We start from the raw sequence: 20,023 nt of genomic DNA, 5'->3' as shown, positions 1-20,023 counted from the left end.
TTATTATTATTTTAATTACAAAGATAGATATGTAATTATAATAAAAATAATTACATAAGAATTTTGAAAAACTCAAAGCAATGGAGATAAAAATATAGTTAGAGCCATGGTGGCGCAGTGGTTAGAGTCGGGGTGAAATACTCCCGGTTCGGACTGGATCACCCGATCTGGTAGCGATGGAGGCAGGTGGTTCAGAGAACCAGTAACCAAAAAACCCTGCCCCCCCCATTGCCCAGCTGAGCCGCGCAATCATCAGAGGCTTTTCTAAAATTTTTAAAAGCATTTTTTCTACAACCTCTTCAGCTGAAGAGGTTATAGTAAAAATGTTTTTAAAAGGAAAAAAAAGCCTCTGCCGATCAGGCAAGTCAGCTGGGATCGTCAGAGGCTTTAAAAGCATTTTTTGAAAAAAATGGGTTTAAAAGTAAACAAAAAACAAAAAGTTGGCCACGCCCACTCAGTCATACCACCCCCACCAAGCCACGCCCACAGAACCGGTAGTAACAAAATTTATATTTCACCACTGGTTAGAGTGCAGTACTGTAGGCTACTTCTGCTGACTGCTAGTGACCAAAGTTACAACGGCACTGAAAAAAGTGACTTATAACCATTTTTCACAGTTACAACCTCGGTAGCATCCCCATGAACATATGATTAAAATTCAGATGCTTGGCAACTGGTTCATACTTATGACCGTTGCTGTGTCCCAAGATCCTGTGATCACCTTTTGCAACCTTTGGACAAGCAATGGGGAAATCACATTCACTTAACAACCAGGTTACTAATTTACCAACTACAATGATTCACTTTACAATGTGGTAAGAAAGATCGTAAAATAAATTTGTATATATATTATTCTTGTTATAATAATATATTCTTACTATAACCAGAAGTCTTATTCTGGTTGTTACACCTGTTGTCATCGGTCTTTATATTTAATTTTGGTCCCATTTTTTTTTCCCCATACTGCTCCTTTTATTACCAGAGTTTGAAGCTCCTTTTCATTTTCAGTTATCGGGGAGAGTTGCCAGCATGGTGCAGGTTATTGAAGTTTCTTCCTATATTAAGGAAACACGATCTTGCAGAATTTCAACCTGTTGGCAATGTAATCCACTCAGCCGACATTCACAATATTTGCAAGAGGCCATCCAAATTCAGAATATACATCCCGATGAAGGAGAGATGCTCCTTGTCACATACGCCAAGCCCTCCCTGTACTGATGGCTGAAAAAGTTTGATCCTTTTAAATCAAGAGGCAGAACTTGAGAAAAACTGTGAATTGAGGCCAGGGAGAACGGGACTCCGATGGTTCCTGGCATTTATGGGTCAAATTTGGAATTTCCAAGAATTTGGGAAATTCCAGATGAGGCAAACTGAGGAATTTTTGCTTCCAAAATGGCTGTTTCTGTAGGAATAGGTAATGTGGTTAGCCAGAAATTAGGCTGGGTATAACTTCAGTTTTTTTTAATGCTACGGTGTTAATTCTTTTTCTGAACAAACTGGAGTTGGTGTAATTGCAGCCTTTATGCATCTCTCCAGCTGGCCATGGAGACATTATTTATATTTTTAAAAATGGTAATCTCTAGTCATTTAAATCCTGCCGCAATTTCATTATAGATAATTTTCTTTAAAAAAAAACAACAACAACCATGTTTTCAGATTGTGGCTTAACCAGAGCATTGCTCCCAAACATTGCTACACCCCAATACATGCCCACTTCGAGGGACTCGCATGTCTGAGTTTAAAAAGAGGTGTGAAACCCACCAAATGCTCAAGGTATCCCTTCACATCCCAAATCCATCAGACAAATAAGAATACCTGGAAATAAAATAACAGTGACTATTTTATTGAGCATTATTGAATACCATATCAAAACACTTGACTAATAGGGGAAGTTTCCCTTCCCAAGCTTTGATTTTTTTTTCTCTTTTTTGTCATTTTTAAAGTTTGTTTTCTTTTTTTTCGTTTTTTTTTCCTATATAAATACAGATAACTTTTCCTGCGGATCAAAACCGTCCATCAGAGGTTTCCCCCACCGCATTCCCCCAATCCTGTGGCTCAGCCAGGCTTTGCTTCGTGCTCATTTGTGGACTGGCAGGGCAGGAGGGGGTGTGTGAGTTTGTGTGTGTCGTATCCTCTGTGTGTGTGTGTTGCTTTAAGAAAAAGGCCAGTCCTGCGGTCCACAAAAGGGCTGAAAACTGTTCTGACCTTGTTGCAGGAGACTTGCAAAGGACGGCAGCCTCTGGGGCCAGCACGGAGGTCGAGAGGGGGGGTGGAAGAGGAAGAGGAAGAGGAGGAGGAAGACGAAAGAGTAAAAGGACTTGGCAATGGGGAGGGGGTATTGATGGAGAGGCGAAGAAAAAGGTCTTGGAAGTTCTGCTCCCCACCTGCCCGAGGATGCAGCCTTATAAACATCACCTGGCTCACTGGTTGACACGACGTGGCTGTTTTGTAAACAGTTGAAAAGACAAACTTACAATGCCTTCAGGAAAATGCCACAGAAAACATCTGATTCTTCTCCTCCTCCTCCTCAGGACTGGGGAGGTGGGGGGGGCGGCAGGAGGGGAGGGGGCGGAAATGGCCTTGTTGTTCCAAGAAAATAAAAAAGGAGGGGTAAACTACCACTTTCCCCACCCCACCCCACCCCCGTGCAAAAAGGGACCCGCATGTGGGCAGGAAGGAAGGGTCCTTGAATGGCACCGACGCATGTCGTGCTCCGTTTCGCTCGTGGCTGGCTCTAGCCCAAACAAACATCATGGCGTGGCTGTGGGGTGGGGCCCGGCGGCCACTGGCTCCTGCCCCAGGCCCTCTTCTTCGTCCCTCTGACCCGGATTTGAGGATGGTTCCCCATGTATGGCCTTGCGGAGCGACAGTTGCTTGTTGAGGGTCTTCTCTGCCTCTGAAGTCCAGAACTGAACACTAAAATGCCCAGGCTGCCATTGGGGTGGGGGTGTCCCAGAGCTGGTTTGGAGGAAGTTGGGAGTGTGTGTGTGGAAGAAGGATGGATGGTGAGAGGACCTGTTGAGAGAGAGAGAAAAAAAAAGAAGCGTTGGTGCTGAACAGCCCCCCAATTTATTTCATGTCTATGTCTTTCAAGGAATAAAAGAATAACAGTGTTGGAAGGAACCATGGAGATCTTTTAGTCCAGCCTCCAGCTCAAACAGGAGACCCCCATACCATTTCAGACAAGTGTCTGTCCAGTCTCTTCTTAAAACCCTGCAATAATGGAGTACCCACAACTTCAGAAGTCTCTGAGTCTTCGGAGAGGGGCGGCATATAAATTGAATGAATTAAATTAAATTAAATTAATTAAATTCAGAAGGCAAGCTGTTCCACTGGTGAATTAACAAACAATAAAGAAGAGTTTATGCTAACCATAAACATCACTGCTTCTTGCTGGGGTTTCTTGACTCCCCTCTCCACTCTGGGAAATTTGCCTTTTACAAAAAAATCCAGGGAAGGATGAATTAGAGCAGTGTTTCTCAACCTTGGTAGCTTGAAGATGGGTGGAGTTCAACTCCCAGAATCCCCCAGCCAGCAGCGCTGGCTGGGGGATTCTGGGAGTTGAAGTCCACCCATCTTCAAGCTACCAAGGTTGAGAAACACTGAATTAGAGGTTTCCGATTGGCGCTTAACTAGCTTCTATGCAAACAGAATGTTGACTAGAGTAAGTTAAGCTTTCCAACTGGCCCTGCAAGGATCTTCTGATGGCCAAAGGCAGATCTTGGTCGATCCCTGACATGAAAAGGATTTTGAGTCCCAACTGTTATGCACCAGCAACAAAGTCAATTGTTTCTCCATATCCATGTTTCCCTATCTGGATGACTTTTAAGATGCATGGACGTCAACTCCCAGAATTCCCCAGCCAGCATGCTGGATTGGCAATTCTGGGAGTTGAAGTCCACCCATCTTCAAGCTACCAAGGTTGAGAAACACTGAATTAGAGGTTTCCGATTGGCGCTTAACTAGCTTCTATGCAAACAGAATGTTGACTAGAGTAAGTTAAGCTTTCCAACTGGCCCTGCAAGGATCTTCTGATGGCCAAAGGCAGATCTTGGTCGATCCCTGACATGAAAAGGATTTTGAGTCCCAACTGTTATGCACCAGCAACAAAGTCAATTGTTTCTCCATATCCATGTTTCCCTATCTGGATGACTTTTAAGATGCATGGACGTCAACTCCCAGAATTCCCCAGCCAGCATGCTGGATTGGCAATTCTGGGAGTTGAAGCCCATACATCTTAAAGTTCTCAAGGTTAACAGAATAACAGAGGTGGAAGGGACCTTGGAAGTCTTCTAATCCAACTCTTCAACCTCAAGAGAGGTTGAGAAACACAACCCTAAATCTTCTATAGATAGTCTTTGACTTATGATCTTTCCTAAGTCATAAATCTTCCATAAATCTTCTTACAGGTGGCCTTCAACCTATGATCTTTCTCAAGTTCTTGGGCTGAGTAGACAACGTTCTCCCACCCCCTACCCTCCTGTGACACACAAAATGTTGTGTACATTTAGATTAAAAGCAAGGTGGTATTTCAATCAGCAGGAAAAAGAGAGATGGGGAGAATGACCTTACAGAAGTACAAAGATTCATTCAACCCTATACTAGAAGAATAAGTCCAGAATGTGTACATCCTGTGGGGATTGCGTAGAATAAATGGGCTCATGTCATGAGAACAGATATGACAACGATCTTACACCAAAATTAATGAACCTGGAAAATATCCTGTTTTGGAAACACTTTTATTAAACAATACATCACTAGGCCCAAGGGAGAATCTTTCTATTTTGGTTCATTGAAATGCGTCTCAAGGTTTATGAGAACATTTGAACCCAACATGAAATCAGGCAAGGTTTAATTCAGAGGTTCTGGCTACACATGCGGTGTTAAGACAGCCCCTAATGGTCTCAAAAGCTAAGCTGAGTCAAAACTGATTTGAGCTTGGTTGGGAAATCACCAGAAAAATCTAGGGTTGTGCCAAAAATTTGAAAAATAATCTGGGAAGATTCCGATGGCAACCCGGTTCTGTCCTTTTGCCAACAAATGAAGGCTGGCTCAAGGACTTTACTTACTTAGTTTTGTTTAGGAAAAAATGAAAACAAGTATTAGTTTTGAGAATTTACTTCCTGTTTGTAATTCTTACTGACAAGTCACAGAACTGTTTAAAAGAGCATGGTTTTTTCCCCTCTCATTTGTTAATAACCAATTCCTTTATTATGTGGGCTGATGGCATTTCTTTCCATTTTTGCCTGCACAAAACATTTTGGTTGCTTTCAAATGCCTCCCTTAAAAGCGACATACCGTTCCCTAAATCTTCCCAAACTCAGTGGGCACCTCCTATCTCGACTGGGACAGAGACTTTCCAAATTCTCAGCCAGCGTGACCATAAATGGATCGGCCATCTTAGTCCAGAGTGCATTTTTTTTCCAGGTTAAACTGGGAGTTAGCAGAGACTCTATTTAGGAAGTGAGTGTCAGGGTTCCAAGCAGAGGTGTAATCCAAAATTTTTCCTTACTGGTTCTGTGGGAGTGGCAAAAGAAGGATATTGCAAAATCTCCATTCCCACCCCACTCGGGGGCCAGCCAGAGGTGGTATTTGCCGGTTCTCCAAACTACTCAAAATTTCTGCTACCGGTTTTCCAGAACCTGTTAGAACCTGCTGGATTTCACCCCTGATTCCAAGTAACACTCCCAACGAAAGGAGACTCCAAGGCTAATAGTTCCTCAAAGTTCCATTTCATTAGAGATGTCATATTGGCACATTTGGGAAAACCCGAATCTGAAAGCTTCCAGGTTTTCCCCACCCAAAAGAAACTCCAAGTCCTTTCCCCTGCACCCACATGTCCATCACATGGCCCAATCACAGCACCGTCCCAACTGGAGATGCCTCCCAGTCACGCCACTCCAGGTGCAGAGCAGGATGTCCTTGACTCTCAGAGAAAAGAATGTTATTTTGGCTAGATATCTCTCCAACTCCATACAACACCCCCCCTCCCAGTTTCCCACAGCACCAAGTGTGGCAGCCCTGAAGATCCAAAGAAAAAGATGGCCTCCAGGGCTGACAGTGGGATTCTTTACAGTGGGCACATTGAAGACCAAGAGGCAGAGCCTCACCTGGAAAGAGGTCCGGGTGGGATCCCACGGTCAATCTGACGGGTGTTCTGGGCAGGATCTGTTGACTTCAAACCAGGAATCTATACAGCTGCAGAAGAGAAAAGGGATTCCCTCACTTCCCTGCACGGCAGGGGCTTCTGCTGGGGCAGAAGACAAGGACCCCCATGCATGGCCCCCTTGGAGAGGAGCAGCTCACAGAAGCCTTGGGAGATCAGCAGGGTCGTTTCCCAGCCTCTCAACCCATCTGAAGCAGGAGGCCCAACAGGGGCCCTTCTTCGAGGGGCCCAAGGCTCTTCGTACTCTACCTCTTGTGATAAATGCAGAGGCAGGGCAGCCGAGCTATCGTGTCTCCTTGCAGAAGTTCCTCTAGGCAAATGACACATTCGCCGGAATCCTTGGTTAGCACGTCGTCTGCGGGAGAGAAAGAGAAGGCAGGGTGAGCCGGGGCAGGAAAGGGCAGCTGCGTTCATACAACCCCCGTCGACTAGGCGTGAGGAAGGAGAGACGTTTGGGATCTACCAGGCCAGGGGACACCAAGGCACTTTGGAAGAAACACCACATGATGTGAATCCTCCTATAACACGGGTGTCAAACTCAAGGCCCGGGGGACGAATCTGGCCCGGGGGGGGGGTACTTAGATCTGGCCTGTGGGGCTGCCCTGGAAACAGCAAAGGACTGACATGCAGTGCCTCTGCCAGAGAAAATGGAGCTGGGGGGGGGGCACTGGCAGAGAGCTGCAGGAGGCCATCATGACCGATAATGAGGTCCAGGAGGGCTGCGGCCCCCCCCCAGCTCCATTTTTGCTGGCAGAGGGTTGCAGGAGGCCGCCGCAGCTGAAAACTGAGCAAGGGAGCCTGTTTTCACTGGCAGAGCCCTCAGCCACCACAGCCACCCCTGACATGAGTGACGTCAAGTTGGCCATGCCCACCCCAGCCACGCCAAACCCCGGACTCCCAAGGTCACCCACAACCCTGATGCGGCCCTCAATGAAATTGAGTTTGACATCCCTGTCCAGGGGTGAAATGTAAAATTTGTTACTACTGGTTCTGTGGGCGTGGCTTGGTGGGGGGGTTTAATGTGACTGGGTGGGCGTGGCCAACTTTTCTTTTTTTTTTTAACTTTTCAAAGCATTTTTTCTAATGCTTTGAAAAGCCTCTGCCGATCAGGCAACTCAGCTGGGATCGTCAGAGACTTTTCAAAGCATTTTTTTACCACATTTTTGGCCCAGAGGTTGCAGAAAAAAATGCTTTGAAAAGCCTCTGACGATCCCAGCTGAGCCACGCGATCATCAGAGGCTGTTTTTTTTACTTTTAAAAGCATTTTTTCATCGGAAGAGGTTGTAGAAAAAATGCTTTTAAAAGTAAAAAAAAAAAAAGCCTCTGATGATCGTGCGGCTCAGCTGGGCATGGTGGGGGGAGGGAGGGCGCAGGGATTTTTGCTACCGGTTCTCCGAACTACCCGCCTCCATCGCTACCGGATCGGGTGAACCGGTCCGAACCAGGAGCATTTCACCCCGTCCCTGTCCTATAAGAATGTCCTCTCAACTCGGGGCTTCAATCCCAAGCTTGTAAGAACAGGGTTTGTTTGTTTTTTTAACATGAAAAGACATTCCAGGATTGAAGTTTACTGGTTTGCTAAGAGGCCTTGGGGCCCCAGAGTGGTATCAAGCCCATCAAGTGGCTGGTCTGATTGCTGTTGCCAGGTGTGGGTGTGGGTGTGGGTGTGGGTGTGGGGGGTTATTGGCTTCAGTATTGGGTTGGGGTTTTTTTGTGAGCAGCCAGAGTCTCCATGAGTAATCAGGTTGTCCAAGGTTTGGTTAAAATTAATCCCAGTTACATTAAAAAAACAAACAGACCCAGAACTATCCAAGTTGGATTCTAGAAAATAAACCCATCAGGATAGATGGAGGTTAGGAATGCAGGAGAATGAAAATAATCTGACATTTCTCCCATTGCAAATCATGGGCTCACTTTAGACTTGACCCCCAACCCAGGACTAAGTTCCTCCTTGGTCCACCGCTCAGTCTAATGTCTGAATTGGCAACCAAGGGAAGGAACTCCTCTGGCCCCTAGGAATAAAGCTTGCCCCGTTGGAATGAGGGATCCAGACACCCTCTTGGCCCAAATCGGCCGTCCCACCTGCCAAGGATGCCCAAAGCTTGAAAAAAAGGACATGTCAAATCCTTGGGGACTGGGAACGCTGGGCGCGGTAGTCCCCATGCATCTGGGGCAGACCAGATGCAGCACCTGTTCCCTGCCGTCTCCCCAAAGGAGCTGCTGTGAAGCCCACCTTGGTGCGGCAGCTCCAAAAATAAGCCCAAAAGGTGACAGCAATTGGGGGGGACGGAGGGGGGAGGATAGCAAGGTTGTTACCGTAAGCGTTGGGGGTTTGCTAGCACCGATCCCTCCTGCCTCCCCTCCCCCCCACCCCCCCAGTGCTTGACCTGAGACAACCTCAAGTAAGGCGCATGTCAGATGCATGTGGGGAGGGAGAGGGAGAAGGAAAGGGCCTCCCTGAGGGCAAGGAAGACAGGCTCTGCTGCATCGCAGCTGGCTCGGCTGGCACCGGCCCTCCGGCGGAGGCTGGGCAGATCGCTCTGGCTGCATCCCCAAACCACGCTGCTGCCCTCCCCCTGGCCCCCTGAGGGGCTGCCTGGCGCCATCCCTGCCGTCTCGACCTGGCTGGATAGAACAACGGCACGCTGCAGGGCTGACACGGGCTGGCACTGTTGCTGGAGCAGATGTCTCCTCGCCCGCCCACCAGGGCCCCTCCTCCCTGGGAGCCGGCAGGCTCCTTCCTGCACCTGGAAAGCAGGGGCTCCTCCCTGTGTTGGGAGCTGGCCAGCTGCCTGAGACAGCAACGCTGGACGAAGCCGGCCCTGCCCTCTGGCTGCCCCGTGCCAGGCAGAAGGACACGGAGGATGGGCACAAGGGGGAGCAGCTCACCGACAGCTATTCCCTCCCCCAACTCTGCCCGACTGGGCTGCTGCATCCCAGGCCCCTCCCTAGATGGCAGCAGAGTCCTCTCCGGAGCCCTTTGGATCAGGCTGAGACAAGACTGGCAGCCCCCTCCCCTCCCGTCCCTGCTGCCTGCCAGAGGACAGAGGAGCCGCGAATGGGCAGGTCATCTTCCCTGGGGGCTGGCAGGGCAAGAATAGAAGTTGGTGCCCAGTGCAGAAGCAGCAACTCAAACAACTGCCTTCTGAAAAATGAACGGCCTTGCTCTTCGCACGGAGGCAGAAATTGGGCTGTCGTGCCCCTTTTCTCTCCCTACCTCACCCGATGCCCAGCTCGGCCTTTCTGAACCAGCGTGGCAGATTGTGGCTCATGCCACATACAAAGAAGTTGGGAGACACCAGGAGAACAGGGCAGGGCATAAGATGGCGAGAACGCTGATGGAGAGAGGAACGGGACCAGCCGGGGTGGCTTTATGGACACCGGCTGGAAGGCCAGGCGGGAAGACCTGCTCTCGCTGCCCCCCAGCTTTGCCCCCCCCCCCCCCCCGCAGCCACTGCCAGGCCTGGCAAACGGGGCTCCTCCGCAGGCCGCAAAGGAGAACTCACCATTGTAGGAGAGACGGGGTTTGCTCAGACACATGATAAAGTGCATTTCCATTTCATCGGAAGCCACTGATTTGGAGCAAACGGGGCACTTGAAACCTGGAAAAGAAGTTGGGGGGGAGGAAGCAGGTTAGGGGGCAGACTTATCATCCCCATTCAGATGCAGAGCGGTTTGCGAGAAGAGGCTGACATGCATATGTACAGGTGTAGGTATAAAGGTATATACAGGAATACCGTGTTTTCCCGAAAATAAGACCCTGTCTTACATTTTTTTGAACCCTGAAATAAGCGCTTGGCCTTATTGCCATGCGGGGATGTCTTATTTTGGGGGAAACAGAGTATGGTTATACAGGCAGTCCTCAATTTACGACCGCAACTGAGCCCAACATTTGTGTCGTTAAGTGAGACATTTGTTAAGTGAGCTTTGCCTCAGTTTAGGAGCTTTCTTGTCATGGTTGTTAAGCGAACCACTGCAGTAGTTACATTAGTCACAGGGTTGTTAAGTGAATCTGGCTTCCCCCTTGACTCTGCTCGTCAGAAGCTCGCAAAAGGGGATCACGTGACTTCGGGACACTGCCACCGTCATAAATATGAAACAGTTGCCAAGTATCCGAATTTTGATCATAGGGATGCTACAACGGTCGTAAGTTTGAAAAACCGTCACGAGTCCCTTGTTTTCAGTGCCGCTATAACTTCGAATGGTCACTAAATGAGATGTTGTAAGTCGAGGACTACCTGCGTTAACTTCCTACAAGGATGCCAAGCGGATTTTCATAGCTTGGTGATGAATTCCCGGAACCACACATAATACTACGTTAAATGGAACAAAACAGTTGCAAAGTTGAACATGACCAAAAGAGCCCCGAATGCTCAGACTACACAAGAAAGAACTATTTTTTTTTTTTAAATGCCGCCTTACTTCCATGATCTGAGATGACATTTTGCCCAAGGATTAATATTGTACGGTAAAATCTGACAAGAGCAAAAAAAGAAAAAAGAAAGAAAAGAAAAAGAAAAGAAAAGAAAAATTAAAAGACAGGATTCTAGTGGCTTTAAAATCCAGGTCCTTTCAAGCGTTTAATGCAAAGGGAAATGTTTAATTTCCGTGTGTCTGCAATTGCAGGCTCTTTTGCGAGCAATCGAAGGAGGGAAAGGAACTACCTTACAGCTGGTTCTCCGGAAGGATGGGAAGATTCAACATAAGTGGTGCAAAGGGAGCTGGGATTTTTTTTTTATTATTATTCTTATGTAAGACGACGTGCTGAAAATTACTCAGTTTATATAAAACCATGTGAGACAACCGAGAGTCAAAAAAGCAGGGGGTTGCAATATTTATTTTTTTGCAGAGAATGTTGCTGGCTGCACAAACCAGAAAATAGAATATAACCAAAAAAAAAAAAAAGCTTAGCTCTCTCCACCCTCCGGATGGGCCCAGCACCTTCTTAAAATATTATGGCCTGGCCACAGCTGCCGTCTCCTTAGGGCTTAGGGCCCCCACTCCTCGCCCGGTGCGAATTATAACCCAATTACCGCGGATTCAATAGCTCATGCTAAAGACGCTGTTAAACGGATATTAAATCGCATATGTCAACCAGCCCAATCTGAATAATCCTGGCCAGGATTTCAAAGAATAGAAGCACGAACAATGATCTCTGCGCGTGAGGGAGAAAAATGCTTTCCGCCCTCTGCAGTGATGGCTCTCAGATGTCTTAAGTGGAAATGCTGTTATTCCCCACAACGGCTTCTTCGTCTTATTAGGCGCGTTTCTTTGGGTTCGGCATTTATGCTCAATCGTGGGCAAAGCCAGAATATTCTATCAGCCCAGGGGTGTCAAAACTCAAGGCGCGCGGGCCGCATCTGGCCTGGGTTATGCTTTGATGTGGCCCACAAGGCCGCCCTGGAAACAGTGAAGGACCAACCTGCGGTGCCTCTGCCAGGGAAAACGGAATTTGGGGCGCAGGGGTGAAATTCTGCCGGCTCAGGCAAACCGGTAGCACCAGTGCTGGGAGGCTCCGTCCACCCGCCCAGACTTCATCACGTCCCATTTTTGACCCTCTGTGCATGCGCAGAAGGTAAGTGAATTTCACCCCTATTGGGAGGGCCATGCATGGCCTTCCTAGGCTCTATTTTCAGCCGGGACGGCCTCCTGCAGCCCTCTGCCAGCAAAAATGGAGCTTGGGCACCCCGTCCCAGCCACACCACCTGGCACCCCAAGGTCAAACACAATCCTGATGCAGCCCTCAATGAAATTGAGTTTGATGGCTGACTTCCGGTTTGCGAGCCTCGGCGACGGCGGTGTTTCTTCAAAGACCGCCAGCCCCGCCGCCTGTAGAGCCGCCCCGCGATCGAGGAGCGGCTCGAAAACTCCAAAATCTTGAAGATTGAAGGAGAAGAGATAGCAGGGTACAGGTTGAGCCCCTGTAACCCCCCAGGGAACTGTTTCTGGGGAGGAAACAGGCGTGGCTCCCTTCCAACCTGCTGAAACTCCGGGCGGCGTGGGACGTTTCTGCTAATTAGCAGAACAAGCCGGCAGCAGCAAACTCTTAAAGCGAAAGGAACTAATTTTAACAAACAACGGAAATATCAACTTGAATCCAGAAACTTGAAAACTGCAAGTATCAGTGCTTTGTTGATTTTCTAATTTAAAAGAGAAAGTGAGTGAGTGAAAGTGATTTGAAAAAAAATGGCGCCCAGCATTTGAGTTAACGAGCTAATGAAAGTGGATTTGTGAAGCCTTCCTGCTTTGTTACAAAGTTATAAAGCTGCTACAAAGTTGCTCTATCTAAAGAAAAAATTTCTTTTTCTAAAATTTGACTTTGTTTTACTTCAGCTTCACTTGATTAAATCTGGGGGACTTTTTTAGAAGCTTTTGTGGAAGAGGGAAAGGAAAAAGAACTTCCCTCTTTAGAAAAATTAGCTTACGTGGCACAATGGCTTCAAAGAAGCAGGAAGGGAAGGCATCAGGGGGGGGATCCCCCACACATAAACACCAAACGCAACTTCCCCCTGCTCAACAGTTACAAACTCAGAAAAAAGAAATTGATGTGGGAGATTTAAAAGACTTTATTTCTAAAACTTTGGATGAAAAATTTCAAGAATCTCAACAGGAAATAGATCATAAACTTCAAAAATCACATGAGGAATTTCTGCAGGAAATTAATGAAGTTAAAGATATGGTGAAGCAGAATCAAAATATGGTGACCAAAAAAATATCAGAAGTGGCGTCTGGCCTGGCAAATTTTATTGGGAAAGTTGATTTTAAAGTTGAAGAACTCAAATTAGAAGTTAATGTTAGGATGAAAGATAATGATTATAAAATTGAAGAAGCTGATAATAAAATGCAGAGAATTGAAGATGAGATTGTCATGATACAATTCCGGGCGATGGAATTTGCCATACGGCTTCGGGGAATTCGAGAGGAGGAGAGACAGGACTTGAGACAAGTTTGCTCTGAAGCCCTGGCTAAGATCTTACAAGTTAACCCTGATCTGGTATTTCACAAAATAGATAAAATTTACAGAGTGAACTCTTGGGTGGCCAGACAAAGACAACTGCCTAGAGATGTGGTCATATATTTTACTGAGAGAGAAATTAGAAATGAAATCCTCCAAAAATTTTCACACCTCTGTACAAGTGGGGGGCTCACGACTTGTAATTTTTAAAGAATTACCTCCTAAAATGCTGAAAGCTAGAAAAGAATTTGGTTTTCTTGTTAAGGAATTGAAAGACTTACAGATACCCTTCCGGTGGGATGTGCCAGCTGGGATAATTTTTAGATATAAGGGAGAAGGATATCGATTGAATACTGTGGAGAAGGCACAACATTTTTATAGTACTATTCTTAAGGAAAGAACACCATCTCCACGTACATCTACAGTTTTGGAGATTAAGGAGAGTGAAGAGAGGCAATTGGAAGAACAGCCTAAGCAGGAATTAGAAAATGTGCAAGGTGCAGAAGGAGGTTTTCTGAGTGAGCCCTTGCTGGATTCTTCTCCAATTTTGGATTTGATTCAGTTGACTGAAGTTAAAGATCAACGTATAACTAGAGCTCAATCCAAATTACTTAAACAAAAACAACAACAACAACAGGAAAGACAAGACAAGAAGGCAGCAAAGAGTACCCCACAAGAGAGTGGAGCTATGGGAGGAGCAAGATCGAAGCTTTTGGATGAACTTCAAATATTTTGCTCTGCGCTCCAGAAACAGGCCGATGACCCTTAAGTGTTTATCTTGGAATGTTAATGGGTTGAATTCAGCACAGAAAAGGAAGAAACTATTTACATATTTGAAACAATTTAATAATGATATAATATGTTTACAAGAAACGCATATTACAACTCAAGATCAGAAATATCTGATAAATTCAAAATTAGGAGTACATTATATATCTTCAACTTCGCAGAAAAAGAATGGTGTGGTTATTTATGTAAATAAAAAATTAACAGCAAAAGTTATAGAAGTAGATCAAGATGGTAGGTTTGTAGCAATTGAATTGCTTACAGCAAATGGTCAAATTCTTTTGATTGGAATTTATGCTCCCAACCAACAACAGGATTGTTTTTACAAGATGTTACATACTAAAATAGTGCAATGGGACTATAGATCTATTTTATTTATGGGAGATTGGAATGGAGTAATTGATTCTAAATTAGACAAAAAGAGCTTGGCAAAGTCCAGAATTAGACTACCGCAGACCTTTTTTGATTTGAAAGAAGATATGGAACTAAAAGATGTTTGGAGAATACATAATCCAAATGAATTGGATTATACTTTCTTTTCCGATAGACATAGATCCTTTTCTAGGATTGATTTTATCCTGTTGTCAAATGATCTACTTATTAAGACAAAAAGAACAAAGATTTTTCCAAGAACTTTGACTGACCATAGCCCTGTATGGATAGAAATTGAGATGGATAAGGTTGAGAGACGTTCTTGGAGATTAAATGAGAATTTGTTTAGATATGAAAAAAATACAATAGAACTTAAAAAGCATTTGAAAGAATTTTTTGAGATAAATTTGAATAAAGGTACCCCAATTGAAATTGTTTGGGACGCTAGTAAAGCTTATATGAGAGGGGTACTTATCTACATGAATTCTAAACATAGACTGTTCCGACAAAAGAAAAGATCTGAGTTGGAAATGGAAATAAAGAATAAGGAACAATTACTTATTAAAAACCCAACAGATGAAAGAATACGAAGTGCTATAAAACTTTTGAAAGACCAATTTCAAATGCTTATGGCGGAACAAGTTGCAACAAGTTTACAATACGCGAAGCATAATACATTTTGCAATGCCAATAAACCGGGCAGATGGTTGGCTTACACACTGAGGAAAAAACAAAGTATACGGACTATTGATAGTATTAACATTGGAGGGAAAGAAATTTTTCAACAAAAATTAATTAAAGAAGCTTTTGTGGATTATTATACTAAATTATATGCCAAAGAAGAGGTGCAGAATGGACTTATAGAAAAATATTTAAAGGATAAGAGAGTTACAAAAATTACTGATCAACAAAAGGAAAGAATGAATTATCCTATAACAGAGGAGGAGATAATAGCAGCAATTAAGCAGCTAAAAACAGCCAAAGCTCCTGGCACGGATGGTTTGACTGCAGTGTATTACAAAACTTTACAAGCTGAAATGGTGGAACAACTTAGAGATTTATTTTGCAATATTCAACAAGGGGGTAAAATACCCCCATCTTGGACAACTGCTTATATATCTCTGATACCAAAGGAACAAGTTGGTCCTAAAAAACCAGAGAACTACAGACCAATATCTCTTTTGAACACAGACTATAAAATTTATGCGAAGGTATTAGCCAACAGGTTGATGCCAGTAATCCAAAAAGTAATTCATGAGGACCAAGCGGGATTTATTGAGGGCAGATATATGAAGGATAATGTAAGGCAAGTAATAGACTTATTGGAATATCTTGATAAGAATAAACAGATTTCTGCAGTGCTGGTTTTTTTGGATGCGGAGAAAGCCTTTGATAGAGTGGATTGGAATTTTCTACTAAAGACTTTAAAAAAGATGGGCTTTGGGGACCAATTTATACAGTCGATTTCAGCAATTTATCAAGAGCAAAAAGCACAGATTATTATTAATGGAAGTTTGACGACAGAGTTTAAAATTGAAAAAGGAACAAGACAGGGATGTCCGTTGTCCCCACTTTTATTTATATTAACATTGGAAGTCTTGCTAAATACAATACGGGACTCAAAAATTTTGAAAGGTATAGTGATAAGGCAAGAGGATTATAGAATAAAGGCATTTGCAGATGATCTGGTTGTTACCCTATCACAACCAATGGAATCAATAATCCTGATGAACGACATTATACAAGACTATGGTAGAGTTTCAGGTTTTAAACTGAACTCAAAAAAGACTAAAATGATAGTTAAGAATATGACACAAGATCGTAAACACGAGCTTGAAAGGAGGGCAGGTTTTGAAATTGTACCTAAGGTAAAATATCTTGGAATTCAGGTTGCAGAATCAAATATGAAATTGTTTCAAAATAATTATGAGGTGTTGTGGCGAGAGGTTCAGAAAGACATGGAGACTTGGAAAAAGCTGCAACTGTCGTTACTTGGAAGAATAGCAGCAGTTAAGATGAATATTTTGCCAAGATTTCTGTTTTTGTTCCAAATGATTCCGGTGCTTAAAAGTGATAAACAACTGAAAGTCTGGCAGTCTGGTGTGAATAAGTTTGTCTGGAACGAGAAAAAGCCGAGAGTGAAATTGAAAATTATGCAAGATGTTCCAGAAAGAGGAGGCCTTAAACTCCCAAACCTACAGTTATATTATGATGCAGCAGCTTTAACTTTAACAAGTGACTGGTTTGGAAATAAAAAGGCTGGAATATTGAATGCAGAAAGTTTTGATCTTGAATTTGGATGGCATGCTTACTTATTCTATGAAAATAAAGTGGATAAAGTATTTAAAAGTCATATACTTAGAGACTCCCTGATGAAAGTTTGGAAGAAGCACCGACTCAAATGGGATTATAAAATACCGCTATGGCTGGATCTTGGTCATACCTTGTGGAATACAAATATAATGTCACTCGGGGGGTTTTTATATAAAGAGGTTCTTTTTACAGATGCGGGCAGATGGCAGCTGAAGACATTGCAGACACTGTTGGACGAAGGGATTAATTTAACCTGGTTACAATATAATCAATTACAAATGAGATGGAAAGAGGACCAAAAAACTGGTATAATGTTGCATGAGGAAGAATTGGTTAGACATATAAGAGAGAAAGGTCCAATGCATATTAAAAGGCTTTATAATGTTTTGTTAGAAAGAGATTCAGAAACGGAATTAGTTAAAGATTGTATGATTAAGTGGGCACAGAATTTTGAAGAACCAGTGATGCTGGAAACTTGGGAAAAAATTTGGGTTCAGAATGTTAAATTTACACAGTCGCAAAACCTGAGAGAAAATTTTTATAAAATGTTTTATAGATGGCATTTAGATCCTAAAAAGTTGTCATGTATGTACCCTAATGTTCAGCCAAAATGTTGGAGATGCGAATGTTTGGATGCTACGTATTATCATGTATGGTGGACCTGTAGGAAAGTTAAGGCTTTTTGGATAAAAATTTGGTGGGTCATGCAGAATGTTTTGAAGAAAAAAATTCAATTTTCTCCACAATTGTTTTTATTGGGTATAGTTAAGGGTTTTACACGGGGTGAAATAAAACTAATATTGTATATGATAACAGCAGCAAGATTGTTGATAGGTAAATACTGGAAGAATGAAGCTTTGCCTACTATCGAGGAATGGACTTTGAAGATGGCCAGTTTTGCAGAGATGGCGAAGATTTCAGCGTATTTAAAAGATTGTTCACAAGAGACTTATGAATGGGAATGGAAAAGGTGGATAGAATATGTTCAGAACAAATACCAAACTAGAAAGTATCAAATAGCTTTTATTTGAAAATAATGTATTAGAAATATTTTAATGTAAAGAGACAAAGAGGAAAAATTATATAGGGGGAGGGATGGGTTCAGGTTTATTTATTAGTGTTATTAGTTATGAGTATGTAATAGGGAAGTCTGGGGGGGGAGGGTTAGGGAGGGTTAGGGAGGATGGGAAATTTGGGGAGGGTGGTGGGGGGGTGAAAAAAGGGGTGAAAATGTAATTGTAAAACTTTTGCAATAAAAAAAAAAAAAAAAAAAAGAAATTGAGTTTGATGCAGGGGTGAAATGCTCCCAGTTTGGACCGGATCACCCGATCCGGTAGTGATGGAGGCGGGTGGTTCGGCGAACCGGTAGCAAAAATCCCCGCCCCTCTCCATGCCCAGCTGAGCCGCACAATCATCAGAGGCTTTTTTTTTTACTTTTAAAAGCATTTTTTCTACAACTACAGCCGAAAAAATACTTTTAAAAGTAAAAAAAAAAAAAGCCTCTGATGATCACGCAACTCGTCAAAGGCATTTAAAAGAAAAAAACCCTTTTTTTCTTTTAAATGCTCTGATGATCCAAGCTGAGTTCCCTGATCGGCAGGCAATTCAGCTGGGATCCTCAGAGCCTTTTGAAAACATTTTTTTACAACCTCTTAGCCAAAAAGGTTGTAGAAAAAAATGGTTTTAAAAGAAAAAAAAAATTGGCCACGACCACCCAGTCACATTACCCCCCCCACCAAGCCACGCCCACAGAACCGGTAGTAACACATTTTAGATTTCACCCCTGGTTTGACGCCACTCTATTAGCCAGGCAAGCAAGGCTCAGAATATGCAGTGTCAGCTTACAACAACAATGGGGCCCAGAATTTCTACGACTAAGCATGGAGGTTATTAAGTGAGTCGCACCCGATTTTGCAATCTTTTTTCCCCCCCTGGTTTTAAGTGAATCACTGCAGCTGTTAAACGACTTTGACTTTGCTGGTTGAGATGCCACAAGGAAAAGTCACCAACGGCAATTACAGGAATCCGGGGTTCTGCAACCATCCTAAGTACTTGCTGGCTGCCCTGCACCCAAATTCTGTTTGAATGACTTTTGGTGCATGCTGCAACGGTCATACGTGCAAGTCCCTTTTTTCGTGCCGAACAGTCGTTAAATGAACCGTTGTACTTTGAGGACTACCTGTAATGTAAAAAGGGTGGTTGCCGCTGATTTCTTCCAGAGTAATTTCTGGATTTTCTACTCTGGCCTGCAACCCTGAGATTTACTAGTGGCCTTTCAACCAAGTCCAACCCAATTTTGTTTTGTTTTTTTTCAGAACAGGCAACTGATGTTCAAAAACAAACAAATGCAAACAAACAAAAATCAAAAGGTTCTGAAAACACTGATATATTACAGGTAAGACTCCCTCTCGGCTCTGGGCGCTGGGTTGTGTATCGAGAGGAGACCAACTCCTCCAAGCTCCATTCCCACCTGAGCCGTTTTCTTCTGTGCATGGAGGGGAAATGGACGTCTCTTGTGGAGATAGAGAGACGGAGCTCAGAAGCTAAAGAGCGGAGCTCCGTTTCTGCAGCAGCTCCTTTCCGGGTAGAACTCAGCAAGCAGCTCTTTTGCCCCATCTGCTTAACAACCTGAGAGATGGCTTAACGACCGTAACCAGGAGTGCCAGGATTGCAGTTGTTGAGCAAAATGCTTGTCTCCTTCACAAATCATCTTTTTTTTTCCATGAAGGTTATCTGGGTAAACTCCCTTTTCAAAGATCCTGCACAGCACTTCCATTTCAGCTGGCCGAAGAACCTTTTCTCCCCAATTATCCTCAAATCTTACTCTCGAGGAGACCTCCTCCTCCTGAGTAGCCACTCCTGCCTTTTGGCAGCCCTGTGGGCTCGAGCATTGAGGAGAGGCTCCTCCACTTCACTCTCTCCACTTGAAGGAGCCTCTGGAGGTTCTGAAGGCCCAGGCTGAGTCTCTCTGCCTCTGACACCACATCCTCTTCAGCCTCCTCGCTGTCCGACGCGAGCGCTGGCTGTGCCGGCTGCTGGCGCAACCCCACACCAGCCTCCTCGTCATCGGGATCAGCCACGATCCGCGCAGGCCGCTGGCAGGCCACAACAAGAAACAATGGCCAAGTTTCTGCCTCGTTTTAAACGGGATATTCTTTCTCTCATTTTAGGATTTGTGTGTGGAGAACGGATCACGTTTGGGGACATGCTTATGCAGGAATATGGGAAATTTAAAAGGGTTCACAAACTTTTAAGCACCTCTGCAGCTATTACTAGGCTTACTAGCAATGGTATGAAACTGGGGGGAAATCTATGTGGGATAATCTGATTTATTTTAAAGAGGACGGGAAATGCGCCATGCAACACCCTGACCAGAACTCCTCTGAATCCCCAGAACCATTGCCACAAACATGGGGGCTACAGAGCCACAA

General features: G+C 44.3%; 1 protein-coding gene across 2 annotated transcripts in view; it reads right to left on the bottom strand.

The window, feature by feature from the left end:
* Positions 1-1,014: 1,014 nt before the first annotated feature.
* Positions 1,015-20,023, bottom strand: part of ZNRF1 (zinc and ring finger 1) — a 55,048-nt gene continuing 36,039 nt past the window's right edge. Inside the window, exons 2-6 of one of the 2 annotated variants that reach the window (XR_011600989.1) lie at positions 9,673-9,768; positions 6,416-6,521; positions 6,111-6,198; positions 1,762-3,015; positions 1,015-1,055 (exon numbers count right to left, since the gene is read on the bottom strand). Coding sequence is in view for 1 of the 2 variants with exons in the window: in XM_070952767.1 (XP_070808868.1) it covers positions 6,141-6,198; positions 6,416-6,521; positions 9,673-9,768 (260 nt within the window). In the remaining variant the exon portion in view is untranslated. Of the gene's footprint in view, positions 1,056-1,643; positions 3,016-6,110; positions 6,199-6,415; positions 6,522-9,672; positions 9,769-20,023 lie in introns of those variants that run through there. The other variant, XM_070952767.1, reaches the window with a different exon arrangement.

The sequence above is a fragment of the Pituophis catenifer genome, unplaced genomic scaffold (genome assembly GCF_029215685.1).
Source record: "Pituophis catenifer annectens isolate HBS135680 unplaced genomic scaffold, rPitCat1.0.hap2 SCAF_13, whole genome shotgun sequence".
Taxonomy (NCBI): Eukaryota; Metazoa; Chordata; class Lepidosauria; order Squamata; family Colubridae; genus Pituophis; species Pituophis catenifer.
The sequence above is the reverse complement of the archived record's forward strand: the minus strand, read 5'-3'. Positions and strand labels throughout refer to the sequence as shown.